This window comes from Natrix helvetica, assembly GCF_964273705.1.
Source record: "Natrix helvetica genome assembly, chromosome: 1".
In the NCBI taxonomy this organism is placed as follows: domain Eukaryota; kingdom Metazoa; phylum Chordata; class Lepidosauria; order Squamata; family Natricidae; genus Natrix; species Natrix helvetica.
In genome coordinates this window covers 313,850,953-313,871,964 of record NC_138548.1, presented here as the reverse complement: position 1 = coordinate 313,871,964, position 21,012 = coordinate 313,850,953, and the positions used below count along the sequence as shown (strand labels likewise).

At 41.2% G+C, this 21,012-nt stretch overlaps 1 protein-coding gene across 5 annotated transcripts in view; it reads right to left on the bottom strand.

The window, feature by feature from the left end:
• Positions 1–21,012, bottom strand: part of PLXNA1 (plexin A1) — a 434,540-nt gene that overhangs the window by 132,234 nt on the left and 281,294 nt on the right. For all 5 annotated transcript variants that reach the window (XM_081965343.1, XM_081965340.1, XM_081965344.1 and 2 more), the window contains exon 10: positions 8,542–8,742. In XM_081965343.1, the coding sequence (XP_081821469.1) occupies positions 8,542–8,742 (201 nt within the window). The remainder of the gene's footprint in view (positions 1–8,541; positions 8,743–21,012) is intronic.

Below are 21,012 nucleotides of genomic sequence, written 5' to 3'. Positions count from 1 at the left end.
GAACTAGCTGCAGTCTCCGGATGCGTCCCAAGGGAAGCCCCATGTAGAGGGCATTGCAGTAGTCCAGGCGAGACGTCACCAGCGCATGAGTGACCATGCGCAGGGCACTCCGGTCCAGTAGGGGGCGCAATTGGCGCACCAGGCGAACCTGGTGGAACGCCCCCCTTGCCACGGCTGCCACATGGTCCTCCATTGACAGCCGGGCATCAAGGAGGACGCCCAAATTGCGCGCCCGCTCCACAGGGGACAGTTGTTCGCCCCCTATGGCCAGCGATTGAGTCAGCTGGCTGAACCGAGGTGCCGGTAACCACAGCCACTCGGTCTTGGAGGGGTTGAGTTTGAGTCTGTTGTCCCCCATCCAGACCCCGACGGCTTCCAAACACCGGGACATCACTTCGACAGCCTCGTTGGGGTGGTTTGGGGTTGAAATATACAGCTGAGTATCATCAGCGTAAAGATGGTACTCAACCCCAAAACCACGGATGATCTCACCCAGCGGCTTCACATATGCGTTGAACAGAAGAGGCGAGAGGACCGACCCCTGTGGCACCCCACAAGTGAGTGGCCTCAGGGACGACCTCTGCCCCCCTGTCAACACACATTGCTTCCGGTCGGAGAGGTAGGAGCCGAACCACCGCAAAACGGTGCCTCCGACTCCCATCCCCTCCAACCGGCGCAATAGGATACCATGGTCGATGGTATCAAAAGCCGCCGAGAGGTCTAATAGGACCAGGATAGAGGAACAACCCCTATCTCTGGCCCTCCAGAGATCATCAACCAACGCGACCAAGGCTGTCTCAGTGCTGTGCCCGGGTCGGAAGCCGGACTGGCGTGGGTCTAGATAATCGGATTTGTCTAGGTGTCGTGGAAATTGCTGCGCCACCACATTCTCAACAACCTTCGCCAAGAAGGGGAGGTTGGAGACTGGACGATAGTTAGCTAGCTCCGTTGGGTCGAGCGAAGGCCTCTTGAGCAAGGGTCTCACCACCGCCTCTTTCAAGGCGGTTGGTAAGTATCCCTCACCCAGTGAGGCGCTCACCAGGCCCAGGAGCCAGCCTCGTGTCACCTCCCAGGCTGCCAGTACCAGCCAGGAGGGGCACGGGTCCGTTAAACAAGTGGTGGGTCGCAGCCGTCCACGCAACCTGTCCAAATCCTCGGGGGCAACAGAGTCAAACTCCTCCCAGAATGGTCTCTCAAGACTCGCTGTTGGCGGCTCGTCTGGTCCACTGACGGAGGTCCACCCGCTCCGGATCTGATCGATTTTGTCCTGAAGATATTCCCCAAACTCCTCTGCTCTACCCTGTAAGGGTGTCTCCCGCGCCCCCTGCGATAAAAGGGAGCGAGTCACCCTAAACAGGGCGGCAGGGCGGTTATCCGCGGACGCAATAAGAGCAGCACAGTGTCTACGTTTGGCCGCTCTTATTGCCACAAGGTAAGTCCGCAAATAGGCTCTTACCTGTGTTCGGTCAGATTCGGAGCGTGAGGACCTCCACCTGCTCTCTAGACGTCTCCTGTGGCGCTTCATCACCCTAAGCTCCTCAGTAAACCAAGGAGCCCGGGTGGGTCGATGCCGCAGGAGAGGTCGCAAAGGCGCAACCCGGTCCAAGGCCCCAGTCGTCGCCCTATTCCAGGCAGTCACTAGGTCCTCGGAGCGGGAGCGGGACAAGGCTACAGGAATTGGCCCAAGCTCCGTCTGGAATCTGTCAGATTCCATCAGGTGCCTGGGGCGGTACCAGATTATAAATTGTTTGCTTCAATATTGGCAGAATGACTGAAAAAATACTTAAGTGGTTTCATTCACTCTGATCAAAATGGGTTTCTGCCAAAGAGAAAAATTAAAGATAATATGAGGATAATCTTAGATACTTTGGAATATTATGAGGCACATCCTGAAAAACAATTGGCATTGATGCTTTTGGATGCTCAGAAGGCATTTGATAACGTGAATTGGCGCTTTATACTGTTTCAACTGGAACAGATGGGTTTTGGTGAGAAAAGTACTCAAACCATACAAACTATATATTGTAAACAAACAGCTAAGATAATGATAAATGGAAATTTGACAGAGTCTATTGACATAAAGAAAGGGACTAGACAAGGCTGCCCATTATCATCATTATTTTGCCTTAACGTTAGAAGTTTTAAATAGAAATGTCAGAGAAGGAAAAGAAATAAAAGGAATGAAAATCAAAAAGAAAGAATACAAGCTACAAGCATTTGCAGATGACTTGGTCTTCATTCTAGAGGATCCATTAGAAACAGCATCTAAATTGATAGAAAGAATAGAAGAATATGGAAAAGTAGCAGGATTAAAAATCAATAAAGACAAAACGAAGATCTTGACAAAGAATATGTCAACAAGACAAAAAGAAGACTTGGCGGAAACCTTGGAGATGCAAATTACTAACAAAGTTAAATATTTGGGGATATATTTAACAGCAAGATGCAGCGCTCTTAAAGACAACGACTACTTTAAACTCAAACAACAGATTGTGATTGATCTGAAGTAATGGGAAAAGAATATGTCATGTTTCGATGATAGGGAGAATATCTACAATTAAAATGAACATTCTACATAGAATTTTATATCTGTTCCAGATGATTCCAATTAGACTACGGAAGGAATATCTTGATGACTTAAATAAAATAGTGTTGAAGTACATATGGCAGGGGAAAAAAGGAAGAATAAAACTTAAACTGTTACAAGATGCAAGAACAAGAGGAGGATTGGGCCTGCCCAATTGGGAACTATATCACCAGGCAGGAAGTTTGATGTGGGTTAAAGAATGGATAACACTAAAGAATACCAGATTATTGACCCTTGAAGAACATGATCTATTGTTGGGATGGCATGCCTTTTTATGGTACAAGGGAACTAAAACACAGAGGTATTTTAGAAGACATTACCTACGGGAGGCTTTGCTACTAAATTGGGAGAAGATTAAAAGACAATATTATTTTAAAATTCCAGTCTAGCTATCAACTATTGAAGCTTTTTCATACACAATAATATACAAAAAGGAACAAACAGATATGGTGAAATATTGAATGCAGAGGGTAAACTTAAATATATGCAAGAACTGGAAAAGGAAGGCATAAAGATGAACTGGTTTTCATATGTGCAAATACAATCTAGATATGACAAGGGCCATAAAGAGGAAGGCTTTTATGATAAAATGACTGAGGTAGATAAAATTTTGATGGGTACTGATGAAAAAGTAATTTAAAAACTTTATGGACACTTACTAGGGGTTAAGTAAGAACAGGTTAAAGGAACTATGATAGCTTGGGGAAAAACTTTGGGCATGGGATTGAATTAGAGAAGTGGCAGAAATTGTGGTCTCAAAATTACAAAATGACAATGTCAACAGCATATAAAGAAAATTTGTATAATATGTTTTACAGGTGGCATCTACCCCCCGACGAGAACAGCAAGAATGTTCAAGAATAAATCAGAAAAGTGTTGGAAATGTCATCAGACACTGGGCTCATATTACCATATGTGGTGGACTTGCACAGAAGCTAAAAGGTATTGGACTAAGATCCACACCTGGTTAGAGAAAATGGCACAAAAACATATAGACTTTAAACCAGAGACTTTTTTATTGGGAATTATACCAGAAATATATAATAGAGACTTGAAATATTTGATTGTAAATGTTTTAACAGCAGCTAGAATTGTATTTGCAAAAAAATTGAAAAAATGAGAAAATACCAACGCAGGAGGAAATTATTCAAAAAATTATGGAATGTGCGGAAATGAGTAAATTGACATTTGAAATTAGAGAACAAGAAGATGAACAATTTTACAAGGTTTGGGATTTGTTTTATCAATGGTTAGATAAAAATCATGGTAATGGAAAAAGTGGGAGAACTTTTTATATTTTAAGAATAATAGAATGATATATGCACTACTATAATGGTTTAGCACTGTTAAACAGATTAGAATGATGTAATGGAATGATGTTGTATGTATGTTTTCAATATATAGAATATTTTGTTTAAAATGTAGGAATAATAACTGGAGTTGAACCATTGATGCAAAATGATGTTGTATATATGGATTCAATATTTAGAATATCTTGTTTAAAATTAAGGAATAATAATTACGGTTGAAAAATTGACATATAACAATAATGTACTTATGTTTATCTAATGAACAATTTGTGATTCGATAGATAATTGTAAGTGGTGACCATGGAAAGGATGCACAAAATCTTGTAACCCAACGACATGCTATATGAAATGGAAGAAGGTTGTGTGTGTTTTATGTTTCTGTTTGTTTAATTTTTTTAAAAAATAAATAAATATAAAAACAGATTAAAATTGAAAAATAAAAAATAAAACAAAATTTAAAAATATATGATGCAGCAGAGAGGCAGGATTGCCTTCTTTGTTAATGCACCAATGACCTCCAGCCAACAGCTTCTCTTTCAGGACCCCAATTTAATTTTTGTCAGTGCTGTCATCACTTCAAATGGTCGCTAAACAGGGCAGTCCTTAAGCAAGACCTATCTTTGTTTTTCATGCCTTCCATATTACTTATTACTTTAATTTTACTTTTTGTTTTCACCAAGTACCTGAGGATTATTATGTTGTATTGTTTAGTATAGCATCCTTTCTCCCTTACCTTGCTTGCCTATTTTAGCAGGTAGGTCAGGGGTGTCCAAACTTGGGAACTTTAAGACTTGTGGACTTCAACTCCCAGAATTCCCCAGCCAGGCTGGCTGGGGAATTCTGGGAGTTGAAGTCCACAAGTCTTAAAGTTCCCAAGTTTGGACACCCCTGCAGTAGGTGATACAGTTACCTCAAAAAGAAAACTTCTTTGCAGTGTCCAGTCCCTATCATCAGGCTCTTCAGTGTACATGTACTAATATGTTTTCTCAACTGTCATACAAATAACCCTCCCCCATATGCAGAATTGCAGAATCAATGAACAAATAAATATTTGGTTTGACGTTATGCATTTCATCCACATGCATGTACACATCCGCAATACTCCCACAAGGTTTCTTGGGAAAGAGAAGAAGCCTTGCTTGTTTCTCTCACAGTAAACATGACTGGTATCCTGCTGTTAATGGTAGCAAAAACAACCAGTATCCAGAGAAATGACTAGCAGGCAGGCAGGAAGAAGTTGTCCTGGGAAAGGAAAGAAGGAATACACAACCCCAACAAAATATCATTTTTTACCTACAAAGAGAATATTCAACCTAATTTTTGAATAAACCATTTACTGCCTGATCTGATTTACTTCCATACACATAACAAAACATAGCCCTTCTCCGCAACTCTGCAAGGATGGAAATCCTGGAGGGTTTGCAGGCCATATAAAAACAGCAACCATGCCAGAGATTCAATAGAAAACACTCTCTTAACAGTTTGCTGTCTTGTCTACAGGCAAGATTTGGTTGCTGCTGCCTAATCATATACATACACATTACGCTTTAGTTTTTCTAGTTAACATTTGCCCCCTTCGGAAATGCAGTTGACTTGAGGTACATTAGCCTTAGCCAGTGATGGCGAACCTTTTCAGCACTGAGTGCCAAAAAGGTAGCGCGGAAACGCCGCGCATGTGTGCGCGCGTTCATCGGGGCCCTGCTCAGGAAAAGCCAAACTTCCGGGTTCTAGTGTGCATGTACACCCAATGATCAGCCGGTCAGCACACATTTGCAAGCCGGTTTTTGGCACTGCCGTACTGAGAAGGGATTGCGCTCCAGAAAAGCCAAACTTCCAGGTTCTGGCATGCTTGCATACCCGACAATCAACTGGCCGACACGCATGTGCACGCCCACTTTCAGCACTGCTGCACACATGAAGGGTTAACGCTCCAGAAAAGCCAAACTTCCGAGTACTGATGCGCATGTGCATTCGACAATCAGCTGGCCGGCGCGCATGTGCACACCAACTTTCACCACTGCTACACACACAAAGGACAGTTGATTGTTGCACACACATCCATGCAAGAAACCCAGAAGACAAACAGGCAAGGCAGCATGTGGCGGGCAACATGGCATGAATGCCATAGGTTCACCATCACAAGCCTTAGCTGTTAAAATACATTCTTGTCTTACTATTAGTCTCACCAGGATACTGGCTCACCCCAAAACCAACACAGCTTCTCTCCTGCAGATGTTATTTCATTTAAGTGGGCAGGGAGGATTTATGAGAGAAGTACTCAAGATTGTAATACCCGGAGTGAACACAAAATCCCAGATATCCAGGATTAGAGTGCCCAAGAAAGGTACTGTATACTTCAAATTCAACCGATACAAGATTCCATCCTTATTTTCTGATCTGAATTTCAACTGATTGACAGTGTCTCCATTTAGACTGAGCTTCAATTTGTGTTTCACTCATCTGTTCTATTCTGTCTAATATTATGACAGTAATTTAGAACCTGGAACAGCTTCTTTGGATTTAGTTGGAAAGGAAATAGACTTGGGGCGTCAAATTCCAAAACTCAAGTAAAATCTGCCAGTAGTTTCATGTATATCAAAACAGACAATTGGAGTCAAACTTTTTTTGAGCTGAGGGCTGCATTTCATTTTCTAACAACATAACAGAGATGACACTTCAAAACATGGGTCCAGAATAAAATTAAATGTCTTAATGTAACTGAAATTAATCACATCTAATCTGATTTCTCCCCATACAGTATACTTAATCAAGTCTACTTTTCATAATACATTAAAATTATAAGTCATCAGCAATTTGGGGATTATAGTCAAAGCTGCAGAGAGTTGCAGGCTATAAATCTCAGCTATGGGGAAAGAATATAACATAAAAGAGACAATCACAAAATGTTCTGTGTTCTGAACTTCCGCTTTGAAAAAAACTAGAAAAATGTAAGGAACAGACTATATAAGTTTATTCTTAAAGGCTACCTGTTCTGACCTAGGCTTCCCAAAAGCATGCAGCAAACTCATTTTCCCTTTTACTCTGAATTCTACTCATTCACATCCAACAAAGTCTTTCAAGGGAAGATTTACAGTCACAGACATTATCTGGCTTGGAGAACTGACAGGCCGATGTCTGCAAAACTTGGCAAGGACTCTCGGAGAGTCACGAACCAATTAAGCAAACTAATTGTCTCCTGCAAATTCCCCTCCCCTTTTGCTCCTCTTTTATTTCCTCCAGGAGGGGCCATTCATTATCCACCTGTGGCCTTACTCCCAAGCTGACCCCTGTTCTTTAGCTGTTCCCCCTGTTGTTTAGCTGTTCCCTTTGACTGGTAACTGTGGGCATGCGCACACTGGGAACAGGCTCCAGCTATTCATCTGCCTCACTGATGTCTGAAGACAACTGATAACTGGCATATGGCTCTTGCCCCCTCTCTGCCTCCAACACAGAGCCCTCATCAGAGCCTTCCCCAGACTCCTCCCCAAGCTCCTCACTGTCCGAATCTGCTGCCAGCTCTGTTGGCCGCTGGTGGGCCACAACACTACCAAATGGACAATGTCACCAAATTTTGTTATAATAGAACAGTTCACAGTTTCCTGGATATCTCTATACAGACTGAAAAATGAACAGAAGTAATAGTTTACTTGCTGACACTAATTACACATACAATTCTTTGATGGTCTGATTGGGTGCCCTTAGACTCATCTAGAATTTCCTATCAATATTATTTGATTGTCCTTCTGCTAGTTTAACTACACTTCACTCCCCTGAGCTAATGTGGTCTATTCAGCAGAACAGAGTCTTAAATAAAGGCGTGATGATTAGAAGATAGCCCAGAAGTCTAGCCAAGAAATAGTATGTCTCTGCAGATTAGCACATTAAGTTTACCGGTCTTTATGATCTGAGCTCCTTTAAGACCATTCATCCAATACTCTGGTACTGTGAGGGATGTGAAACTTCTTGAAACAATAACAACACCTGCTACTGCCTTTGTTATTATTTTTTTCTGTCAAAAGAGCACTCATGGCAATTAAGTAATCTCACGTGAGACTACTAACCTGACCTAATTAAAACCATTTGGTTTCTCATCCAGGAAATATTTGGGTATAGGACAATATGAACACAGAGGGGGGGGTAGCTTATCTCTTCCCCCCACACACACACCTGTGAATGAATTTATTTTTTTTATTTATCCTGCCTTTATTACTTTATAAGTAACCCAAGGTGGTGAACATAGAGTATCTAATATCACTTCCTGTCCACACCTCTACTACAACAACAACACAACAAGAAAATGAATGAGACTAGAATGCTAAATCTTAAGAGAAAAACCTGGATGAAGCTCAATAACTACATTTTCCATTTTAAAAAAAGGGAAAACACAACCCACTAAAAAAAAAGTCAACATGAATTAGGCAAAATGAACAAAGATCAAAATACATCCTTCCTGATACTGTGTAGGGCGTATATGCAGGAAACACAGAACTGTCTATAAATATAATTAATGCATAAGTGCAAGATATGAGAAGATTTCAAACATTTTACAGGTTGAGGTTACATAATTTTCTACATCTCAGCCTTCCTCTAGATCCAAGGCCAAAGTAAGTTTTTTCAAAGGACAGTTCTGGACTATGGACTCACCGAAGTATTCTGACACTGGATACTGGTACTGTTGAAACGCAGGGCAGTGACACGGGAAGGGTTCCCAGGGATATGGAAAATGCATTCATAATTGCGCTGTCCAGACTGTGGCTGTGGCAGGTTTTTGGCAGTTAAAGTGATAGGCTTCACTACACCAACAGGGATATAGATCTGGGTGCTTGGAAGGATCTGCGGGCAGTCCTGTGAGAGAGAAAGATTAAAAAAAACAGGTTTTACATATTTGTTTCATGTTTCATAGCAATGGTGTGAGCGGCTGGCAATGCCAGCAATGCTGGCAAGGCTTTCCTGAAGGCCTCTGCAGCTGATAACAGAGTCCGGATTGATCCGGAGAAGAAGTAAGTCAGCAAGGTAGGTGTTGGGGTGTGCGAGACCTGGCTGCAATTGTCTGAAGGTAAGTAGTAGGGCAGTTCCACCCCCCCATCCCCACCCTAGCTTAATTTTTACCCGTGCGCCTTGCCCCACCCTGTGCACCCAGGAGTGGGTGGTGTCTTAATTAGGGCTTGTTTGGGGCAAGGAGTAGGGCTTATGTTGGGCACACGTGTAAAATTCAACAGAACTTATTTTCATGATAGGTATTTTTTTTCAGGACAGCACGGTACTAGTTTACTATGGTTAGCTCTGAAATAAAATTACACTTTAATGTGAATATGCATTAACCACTTTAAAAAGCTATGCATTATAACTAAACATTCATAAAGGAAAGTTGTTATTCAAATGACATACTTGTCTAGTGACTGATCTACATTTGGAAACACTCTCCCTAAAAGCTTCTCCTTGCTATCATCCTACTTCAACTAATAAGGACTCTCCAGCCTGTTATTTTTGTATTCTGTTCTTCCTCACCTGGATGCTCTCAAGATTTGTGGTTTCCAACTCCTGGCATTCATTCTACTAACTCAGCTTCTTCTTCCCTTACTATTTTTGTCTTTTTGTCAAAGCCTTTCAGAATTCTGGCTCGTGTGCTTTCTTTCAGTGCAGTAAAGTGATCTGTCTCCAATTACTCCAGTTTGTATAACCATTATACCCAGACCACAAAAATGTCTGATTCATGACATTTCTGCTTATAGATAGCAAGACCATTTAATGATTCAAAATACAGCTTATAAAATGTTATAGTTGCACTCATGTTAACCTAAGTCATCATTGTTAGGTACAAGTATTTACAAAATTCTGCTTTAGTTAGGTTTTACTTCTGTGATATTTACATATGTCTAGATTAGAAAATCACAAATACTAACACTAATGTTACTGCTCCTCCCATCCCATCAGTGGAAAAAAGTAGTAATACTGGCTTTGCATACATAGAAAGGGTATATTAGAAATGGAAGAGCATCTCACAACCTAATAACATTCCTGGGCAGAGCCCTCAATCTGGGGGTAATCGTGGGGATTCAAGAAATTTAAGGGCATGTTAACAGCACCCTCAAGATGTTTTGTACAGATATCCAAACATAAAGCACACACCTGTGGGTTGTTCCTTACCACCCTACTGGTCTTTCAGATACCTCTCTAGGGCTGAAAAAAGCACCTTTGGGACAACCATGACCTGAATGATTGAGAATCTCCATAGACGTCTCTAGGGCTCAATGTACCTTATCTATTTCATGGATATATATAGGTATATGATATATATCAAAGCCCTGGATGCAGTCATCATTTTATGTTCTTGTGTGGGTGCTAAAGGCAACACCTTAAATAATTTTAAAAATAGCTTATAGATCAGATTATGTCTGAGTCTGACACCTTGCTTTGCCACAAACTGACGTCTAGAGATATGCAAAATGGTTTGAACATGAACCTCTTGGAGCACTGACCTTCTAGTGATTCATGCATGAAGCGAACCACACATAAATGTGTGGTTCTTTCTGATTCAAAATAATGTACAGTATTTTGTTTCGGACACAGACCAACTCGAAGATTTTTGTAAGTGGGGAATGTTTTGATAATGGAACCATTCTGGTTTAGTGATGTCATTGGAAGATGTCTTGCCACATGCAGTTCAGATGTTACTTTTCTGGCCAAGAGAGTCCTGGCTGTCAACCCCACTAGGTAGAGCAGGCCAGAAAATCAATAGGAAGCCATACTTTATCGAGATAGGCTATAATAACTGTATCTTACAAACCTCTTACTTAGACCACAGCTTTTAATTCCCTCATCTCCTTCCCTCCATCCCCTCTCCTCCTAACACATGGTTCTCAACCTGTGGGTTGGGACCCCTTTGGGGGGGTGTCCAGCGACCCTTTCACAAGGGTCACCTAAGACCATTGGAAAACACATATTTTCGATGGTCTTGGGAACCAAAACACCAATTTTATGGTTGGGGGTCACCACAACATAAGGAACTGTATTAAAGTGTCGCGGCATTGGAAAGGTTGAGAACCACTGTCCTAACATATCAGAAAGCTGTCCATTGCTTAAACACTCCAAATTCTTATACATTTTATTTAAACAAAACATGGAACACTCAAGTTACTTTGAATTATGTTACAACCAACCACTACCAATTCAAAATAATTTCCTTCAGAATAAAATTACTTCTTTCAAGATTTGAAAAGGTTTTTTTTTCATGTACACCTCTACTAATTTCAGATGATAATGATGTTGTTATTCAAAAGAATTTTAAAAAAATGAATGCAGGTAGGGGGATTTCTGTATAAGCCATAGGGGCATCATGTGGATGTCCAGGAGAATTATTTCTCTTCCTTTCTTGCTTTGCTATTCAAAGTGCTGTGTTAAGCAGAAGTCATTGTTAGTAGAAACATGGGCCATAACAAATGCTACATAGCAGGAAACACAATATACATGTATTTTGAATTACTGAGTTTTCAGTTCTTCTTGTGTGCCCATTGCAAAGAGAATAAAAAGGGTTTGCAACACAATATAGGCTGACAGTTCTGTCACAAAAGCTGCCAGTGAATTCAAAAAACAGGAGGACCTTGGAGTATCAGACAAGCTGTTTACCATGGTATTTCACTATTCAACTTGCTATGAAAAGAAAGGCCAAGGCAATGTTGACAAGAACACTAGAGAAAATCAATGCAGTACAGTAGAAGAAAGCACTTCAAGCCAAGTTTGAATTTATCATCTGCTATGAAGCTCATAAGGTGAACCTGAACCACTCTATTATCGCTATCCTATCTCCTAAGCTAAACACATTTATCAACGTCTAACTGTGCCCAAATAAATAAAATGTATCACAGCTTAACCTGATCGCTTGGTTTACACTTACTGAGACTCTAACTGGGATCACACAATACGTTCAACCTCAAACTAAGAGCAGCGGTGACGCAGTGGTTAGAGTGCAGTACTGCAGGCTACTTCTGCTGATCACTGGCTGCCAACAGTTTGGCAGATCGAATCTAACCAGGCTGAAGGTTGACCCAGCCTTCCATCCTTCTGAGATCAGTAAAATGAGGACCCAGATTGTTGGGGGCAATATGCCAATTCTGTAAACCGCTTAGAGAGGGCTGTAAAGCACTATGAAGCAGTATATAAGTCTAAGTGCTATTGCTAAACTATCCAACTTTATTTTAGCCACATATGAAGGGAAAATCCAGCCATAGGCTCCCTGAGGATAGGCTCCCACAGGAGTCCAAAAGCTTGGAAGACTAAGCCTCTGGAACACCAACCCATATTGACCTGCAAAACAAATATGGTGGAAACCATACATTGAAGTTTTAAGATCCTTAAATGTAGGATGAGATACAAATATTAAGCATGATAGTAGGTAGCATAACTAAAAAAACTGGCTTTTGCAATTTAAGGATGCACTAATCTTTGCTGTTTCTCTAAAGCTTAACCTAAATAAAAGGCAACATATACTGAATAAATAGCAATGTTAGGGCTATAATATCTCTATTTACTTAGCATTAGTACATGATGCCCTCTGAAAGCAATAATAAAATCTATAAAGGTGCTTAACTTTATTATTCGGGTGCTGAAGAAATGTTAACTCCTCCTTGTTGACAGCTCTCTATGAGAAACAAGCTGCAGAACAACGAGATAGGGTGTGGATCCTGACAAACCAAAATATCAATTTTCCTTTTTCTGCCTGTCTGACCTAGAATTACTGTACAACCTGACCTAATATTGAAAAAAGAATCTTCAAAAACCCCAAATATATTGCAAGGTTATTTTTCAGAATATCATCCAGCTCTGTCTTCACAGAACTCAGCGCATCTCCCCATTTCTTTGTGGTACTGATCACCGGCAACAAATCATTGGCATCTCTGGGTGCTCTGGTGGAAATGTTGCAGCTACATTTGATGGGAAACAAGATTCATTATTGACTGAGCCAAATGCTCATCTATCGTCTGAGCCGTGGGTGAACTTTCCCAATTACCTTCAACAAGTGGCTGTTTAGCAGCTGGCAAAGTAGAGGCCAAAAGCTCTTCATAGCACTTTTTGCTCTCATAGTGCCATCTTCGCTTCCCAAAGCCTAACTGCAATACTCAAGAGAGCAGAGGAGAATAAAAATAAACAGGACCAGCCAGAAAAACAACCTCAGTCCCAGAAGGGCACCACTTCAGCAACAATATCCTGATGCAACACCCAGATTACCAGCCTAATGGCAAAGGCATTCCTACCTTAAATAGCAGAAAGAAAGGAGAATAACATGTTTTCAAGTGAAGTGTTACAGACTTCAAAAACTGGCCTTAAGAGCCTAAAGATATGTATGCTCATTGGGGACTTCCCTAGAGGCAAACCAGCATATGCTTCAGTTTAGCGCAATTCAGGAAGGCTTATTCTATAAAATAGACATATAGCAAAGGCAAAGGCAAGAAAAAGGTGTGTCTTCCTATATCAGGAATGACTGCCAAATACCCAAAGGCCTGGTATCTCAAAAAAACCTTACAAGAATTCTCACCAATCTATCCCTTGCGTCAATGAATTATCAAAGCTACAAAACCAAACAAACTAGCCCAATAAAATGAAATTCAATGGTGATAAGAGTAAGGTTCTACATTTAGGCAACAAAAACAAAATGTACAGGTACAGTATAGGTGGTACCTTGCTCAACAGCAGTAATTGTGAAAGGGATCTTGGAGTCCTAGTGGACAACCATTTAAATATGAGCCAGCAGTGTGCAGCAGCTGCCAAAAAATCCAACACAGTTCTAGGCTGCATCAACAGAGGGATAGAATCAAGATCACATGAAGTGTTAATGCCACTTTATAATGCCTTGGTAAGGCCACACTTGGAATACTGCATTCAGTTCTGGTCGCCAAGATGTAGAAAAGATGTGGAGACTCTAGAAAGAGTGCAGAGAAGAGCAACAAAGATGATTAGGGGACTGGAGGCTAAAACATATGAAGAATGGTTGCAGGAACTGGGTATGTCTAGCTTAAGAGAAAGAAGGACTAGGGGAGACATGATAGCAGTGGTCCAATATCTCAGGGGTTGTCACAAAGAAGAGGGAGTCAACTACTTTCCAAGGCACCTGAGGGTAGAACAAGAAGCAATGGGTGGAAACTAATCAAGGAGAGAAGCAACTTAGAACTGAGGAGAAACTTCCTGACAGTTAGAACAATTAATCAGTGGAACAGCTTCCTCTAGAAGTTGTGAATGCCCCAACACTGGAAGTCTTTAAGAAGATGTTGGATAGCCATCTGTCTGAAACGGTATAGGGTTTCCTGCCTAGGCAGGGGGTTGGACTAGAAGATCTCCAAGGTCCCATCCAACTCTGCTATTATATTAATAGAATAGTTGGCAAATCCCTGCTCCCTCCCTCTAAGCTCCATGAATATGGAGTTTCCTGGTTTCTAAAGTTCAAACAAGTTTTTCTCACTTTTTTTTTCCAAAATGAATTCAACATCCTGTTCCTGCTGCCTCAACATTCCTGAAAAAGGGACAGGTTGAGAAATTCACTGTTAGCTATGAATTTGATTATCATAGTTCTTTGATCTTTGATAACCAAATTCATTGGGCATCCTGGTAAATGGGCCAGAGGTATGTGCTATTATAACTACGCAGAGTCTTTAAAAGTGCTTGCAAAGCAATCTGACACAAAATATGCCTCCTCAGATGCCTAGACAAATACAGTGAATGAGCTAATGTGTTTTTCCATCCTAAAGATGTACACATTTTAGTGAATTTTTCAACCAGAAAAGCTCCAATCCTGCTATGTTATATTTGGCATATATAGGGAACAGTGCCTAATTGAACAAAAATTCTGCCTCACTGAAAAACAGGAAGCACCTGGTACCTATGGATTTTTTTTCTAAAGAGTTTCATGACTCAGCATTCATGACACTGGAGTGAATGTTCCTCAGAAGAAATGGCTCTGGTGCTACGCAGTTGTTTTTCCCAGCTGCTCCATTTTTTTTGAATAGCCAATTCTCAGGATTAATGAGAACATCTCCTTATTCAAACACCACAAGCTTATCAACTGCTTAGCCAACATATCTTTTTCTGGATAGAAGAGACACTGAATTTTGGACAGCAGTGTGAATGACGATCTTGTCAGCTACCCATTTAATTATACTGTAATGTTGTATGTCAGGGGTTCCCAAACTCCCCACCACCACCCAGTTTGTGGGCTGGAACCTGTACACAGCATGCCAGAAACCAGACCATGCAAACAAGTGAAGCCTCATCAGCGGGATGCAGGCAGAACACGAAACCATGCTTCCTCTGGTCCATGGAAAAACCTCTTTCCACAAAACTGGTCCCTGCTGCCCAATAGGTTGTGGGCCACTGTTCTAAGTCATCCCTGCACAGATATTTTGTACATCTTTCTCATATTGTAAGATATCTCTTGACTTTGAAAAATCACATCTTGATGTATCTGATAAACTTGATACAACAGAATGCTCTAAGCGTCTAAAGCAGAGGTGTCAAACTTGCAATTGTCACGGTGGTGTCACGTAATGTATCAAGACTTCCCCCTCCTTTCGCTAAACTGAGTGTGGGCGTGGCCAGCACATGACACATCTGGCCTGCAGGCCATGAGTTTGACACCTCTGATCTAAAGATTTACAAAAGTAAGAAAGAAAAGTTGAAAGTGAAAGGTCAAGCGTCCTCTGAGTGACAAGATTGATAAAAAGGATCAAAATTATTAAATAGAAAAAATGCTCAAAATCCATCATAGTAATCTTTCCTATTTTATTTAACAAGCTGCTTTTCCCATTTTTATTTATTTCATTATTAATATCCATAGAAACTTAAAAAAAAAAACCTCACCAACTTATCTCTTTAGCTGCTCCCAAACTGTGGAAAGTTTTTCTACTGAAAGCTTTGACAGACCTCAAGAATCTCATAAATTTTAGAAAAGCTATTATGAACCAATTCAGAATCAATAAATGTAACTTTTGGGCAGTTTGGGGTGGTGGTGTAGACAACAGATTTCCTGATATTTTGCCAGCAAATGTGACTGGCATCTTTGGAGGCAAGATGGTCTCTGTATCTTCACATATTTATGTGAAGACAGCCCTGCCTCTGAAGATACCAGTTAAATGCCAAGAAATCTGTTGTCTGGACCACAGCTGATGAACTCTGAACCCTAATACTGCCCCAACAGATAGCAACCATGGAACTGTACACCATTAAAAGTTAACTATTTTATTTTCCCTATTTTCATCATTTTTTTTTCAAAACTGGAGGTGTCTATTATTAACTCCCAGTTATTATACCAATAGCTATTTCTGAGGCTACTTGGTTACTTGTTTACTAGAAACAACAAGGAGAAGGGAAAACAGTGAACAAAATTGTTAGGGAATAAACTACAGTTAGCACCTGCCTTCAACGAATGTGTTTCATCAATTTCATCTCTCTCCTTCCACCTGCTTTCAATTTCATCAAATCATGTTTTGATTAGATAAGAAAATTAGGAGATTGTTTTGTTTCACTATCCAAATTGCATCCTGTTGTCATTCAAAGGTTTTGAATTAAAAATAATAATTAAGCAGCCTAGGTGTTAAGCGGGAAGTTGTGTTCTGGCTACAGACAGCCTGAATGCAGAACAAATATTTTAAAAATATAGAATTGTGGGACATCAAAAAAAAATGGGTTTAATACCCTTTTCACCAAGGCACAAAAAAGCACCTGCTCACAGGCCAATTCAACTACGCAATGAATAAAATACTACACAATGAATAAAAGCACCCTACAGAAACAGGACAATCCTTCTTCTATGTAGCTTTTCTTGAACACTTTAATGGCCTAGAGTATGCTGTAATTCAAAAGCAAAGAGACCTAGTTGGTAAGGTAAAGGTTCCCCTCGCACATATGTGCTAGTCGTTCCTGACCCTAGGAGGCAGTGCTCATCTTCGTTTCAAACCATGTCATGAGGCCGGCATGACTAAATGCCAAAGGCGCACGGAACGCTGTTACCTTCCCACCAAAGGTGGTTCCTATTTTTCTACTTGCATTTTTACATGCTTTCGAACTGCTAGGTTGGCAGAAGCTGGGACAAGTAACGGGAGCTCACTCTGTTACGCAGTGCTAGGGAATCGAACTGCCGAACTACTGAGCTTTCTGATCGACAAGATCAGTGTCTTAGCCACTGAGTCACCAGGTCCCTACTTGGTATTATACATGAATAATTATTGTATAACTTTTTACTTGCACACAGCACCTTGTCCCCAAAATGCTACACAGATTGTGCTTCCTGACTTGGTATTCTTAGCAGGAATTCAAGAAACAATGAATCAGAAACAAAGAAAGGTTAAAAATCTATAGGTTAAAAGTCAGAGCCAGAGGAAGTTTTCATTGGGCCTTTTTTTTTTGGCTAAAATGTATAAGGTGCAGATTCCTTGCAATACAACCAGGCTCAGAGCTTGCCTAAAAGAGTTTTAAGGAATTATGCAATATTTATGAAAGGTTAGCAATCCAAAGAGACAGATAAGTCTTAACTCATCCACTGCTTCCAACTATAAGAAATTCCAGAATGAAAGTGATGATATCCTCTGCCCATTCAATGTTACTTTTACCACTTGAGTTGGGAAGCCATAAGAGATCATAGCGCATGAGTAAACGCTAGTGACTGCTTGTTCCACCTTGAGCAATGACCTGATTAAATCTCAAATCCAGTAGTATTTTGTCTGGCTTGCTTTTCTCCAGAAGTAGAAATTCCTGAAGCTTTACTCAAAACAAGAACTGCTTTTGTTGGCTGAGTGTGGAATTGCCAATATTTGAACAGATTGCTGTAGTTTGTAGCAACAGTTTCATCTTCCATAATCAGCAAATAATATTTAGCTCACACCTTAAGAAGCTTCTGTGGCTGATTCTTGCTTAGTAAACATATTAGAGGCATATAAATCAGGGTATTGTATTTTTCCGCTGTTAATTAAGCAAGAGCAGACATAGGATGGTGAAAGGACTATCATAGTTGGCCATATACTGATCACTCCTTCAGCACTACAAAGGAAGTACCATTCATTTATTATTACATCCAAATCCATAAAAATGCATTTATCCCCTTTCAGATTTTCTAAAGTTTGTATATCTTTGCTACTGAATGTTAACAGAGTTTCATGTGGATTCTACTACTGGCAAAAGTATTCAACCCCTAAGATTATCAGTTGATTTGAAGAAGAAATTAGAGACAGATGTTTCAATTGATGGAATTCTAATCAGATGTGAGTGTCATGTATTATTTGAAGAACAGAATTCTGGATATTCATTATCAGAGTCTGATCTTTACAACGCGAGTAAATTAAAGTAGAAGTAGTTTTTGGCTTAAATGAAAAGGCTACATTGAGGCACAAAACAATATCCAGCAATCTGCGGGATCTCTTTTCTTTACTACAATGTTGGTGATTCCATAAGAAAAGTGCTCAGTAAATATGAGGTTGATGGGAGTGTAAGTGTTGTGGCCCACCTGCGGCCAGAAGAGCTAACAGCAGATCTGGACAGTGAAGAGGTTAGGGAGGAACATGGGCCATTCCTGGAGTCTGGGGAAGGCCCTTGATGAGGGCTCTATGTTGGAGGCAGAGAGGCAGGAGGCAGAGCCTTATGCTAGTTATCAGTTGCCTTCAGAGCCAGACATCAGTGAGGCAGACGAACAGCTGGAGCCTGTCCCCAGTGTGCGCATGCGCTGAGTTGCTAGACAAAGGGAATAGCTAAAGAACAAGGGTCGACTTGGGAGTAAGGTTGGACGATGAACGGTTCCTCCCAGAGGAAATAAAAGAGGAGCAAAGGGGGAGTGGAGTTTGCAGGAGACAATTAATTCATTTAATTGGTTTTTGACTCTCCATGGCAGGTTTTGCAGATATCGGCCTGTCAGCTCTCCAAGCCAGATAAGGTCTGTGACTTTGCATTCTCCCTTGAAAGAGTTTGCTGGATGTGAATGAGCAGAATTCACAGCAAATTAATAGAAGGGTTTTTTGTCAGGACAAGGAGTTTGCTTCAGGCTCTTGGGAAGCCTAGGTTAGAACAATAGCAAGGTGGAAGACAGTGCTTGCCAAGAAGAATAGTGCAACTCATGGAGTCCTTGGTGCCTTCTTGAGGTTGGCTGTTTGCTTGCAGATATTTCATTAACCGACTAGGTAACTTGATCAGTGCCACTGAGTGTGGGTTTTCTCCCTATTTATACACAATAATCAGAGTGGGAGGGGTTGCTGTTTTCTCCTTGGCAGTTCCTGGCAGTATTGTTTTCTGCTTAACTGTTTGTCTGATGTTAATCCTTGCTTATCTGGGTGTTGGCTACTAACAAGGATGTGTTCTGATCTTTTTCTTTCCTTCTTAGTTTTTTATTATCTCTTTTGAATGGTGGGTACATGTGGCTTATCTCTATATGTCTATTGATGGTTGATTTGTCTGAACCCCAAGGAGTTCCTCAGCAGTTTTGGATTTAGCTTTGTCTAGAATACTCAGTTTCCCAGTCGAAACTATATTTGAGTTTGACCACGTGTCGTGAAATTAAGGAGTTTTCATCTTGTCTTCTGAGTGCTATCTGATGTATATGGATGTGTTCTGCTAGTCTTCTACCTGTCTGTCTTACATAGTGGCGATATCACTTAGCTGTAAGAGTGATACAGAGACAATAGTGACAAAAGAGATAAAGAGAGGGCTTATAGAAATCTGAACATTTTTCATTTATTTATTTAGAGAACGCACTTGCTTAAGACCACAGGGACCACGATTTGTGCCTGCTTTTTGTTTTGTGTGAACCACATCGTTTTAACAATTGCATAAAACATAGCTTAGAGCAAAGTGTAAATTTAGTCAGTGTGCTCTTTCTCTCCTACCAGTTTATACCTCAGCATCTGCTTTTACAGAGGCTGGTGGAGAGAGGCGGCCGGGGGGGGGGGGCAGATGTAGCTTCTCCTCAATTTCTATATAAAGACAATGGTCCTTTCATCTCGATCATCCATATTCTTCTGAGAGAACAGGCTCACCAACTCCAGCAGCAGCTTTTGCCTTTAGCAATTGTTGACAGAGTTTGACACATAATAAATAAAATAAATCCCTCTCTCCTTTTCACATAACCAGCCCTTACAAAAGCAATCACATTGCTGGTGGCTGGGTGCTGGATGAATGACTGCCAATCTGTTGTGGTTCCTCCTTGGAGGCTGGTGCTCCCAGAAATGATAAAGGGTGAGACTGGGAGAAGGGGAAGGGGGGGCGGGGTGGGGAGAATTAATTGCTTATTGCCAGAAGCTTGAGTTCTTTAATGTGGCGCCGACACTCATCAGTCCAGAATGGCTGCCAGGCAGAAGTCATAGTGGGAAATGATACAAGGAGAGAGAGAGAAGTGAAAAATATAGCTGAGGGCATCTCCACTATGCCAGCCCTCACAACCAAAGATTAGAACGAGATTCATCTAGTACAACACAGGAGCTGTCAAACTGCCTATCCCACTGCAGATTGCAGCACACAACGTGGAAGGTTATCCGTGAAATGAAACAAACCACAATGAGCAAATGGTCGGAGCTAATCCAAGTCAAAGTTGGGTCCAAAGAACCATTAACACTCACTCAAAGTCATAGGATAGTAAATGAGGCCGGGGGAAAAAGAATCATGCCAAGCAAATGCAGGATGGAAAGTAGAGTAAGGCTTGCATTAAGCTTAAAATTGGATTGCATGGGAAGAAAAGAAATAGACGTAAGTTTCAAACAGTTGCAGAGCTGTTAGAGTTTAGTTTATAACCCGACCATGCTACGTCTGGAGACACTGGTTTTTGTTGTCCAGTTCTGAAGGAGAGAAGAGATGCTTTCAAGGTTTGAACAGACAGTTGCACCATATATAACAGTGATGGCTAACTTTTTTGCCATCACGTGCCAAAAGTGGAGGGAGCACGGGGGGGGGGGATTGTGCACAGGAGTGCCCTCACCCATAATGCTATGCGTGCAACCCCCGTGCATGCACACGTGACCCCGGCCCTCCCCCCGCTGTTAGCGTGCAATGGATCCAGAGGCTTTCTAAGAGCCTGAGGAGGGCAAAAATGACCTTTCCCTCCCCTGGAGGCCCTCTGGAGGCTTCAGAAGCCTTCCCTTAAGCCTCCGTAGG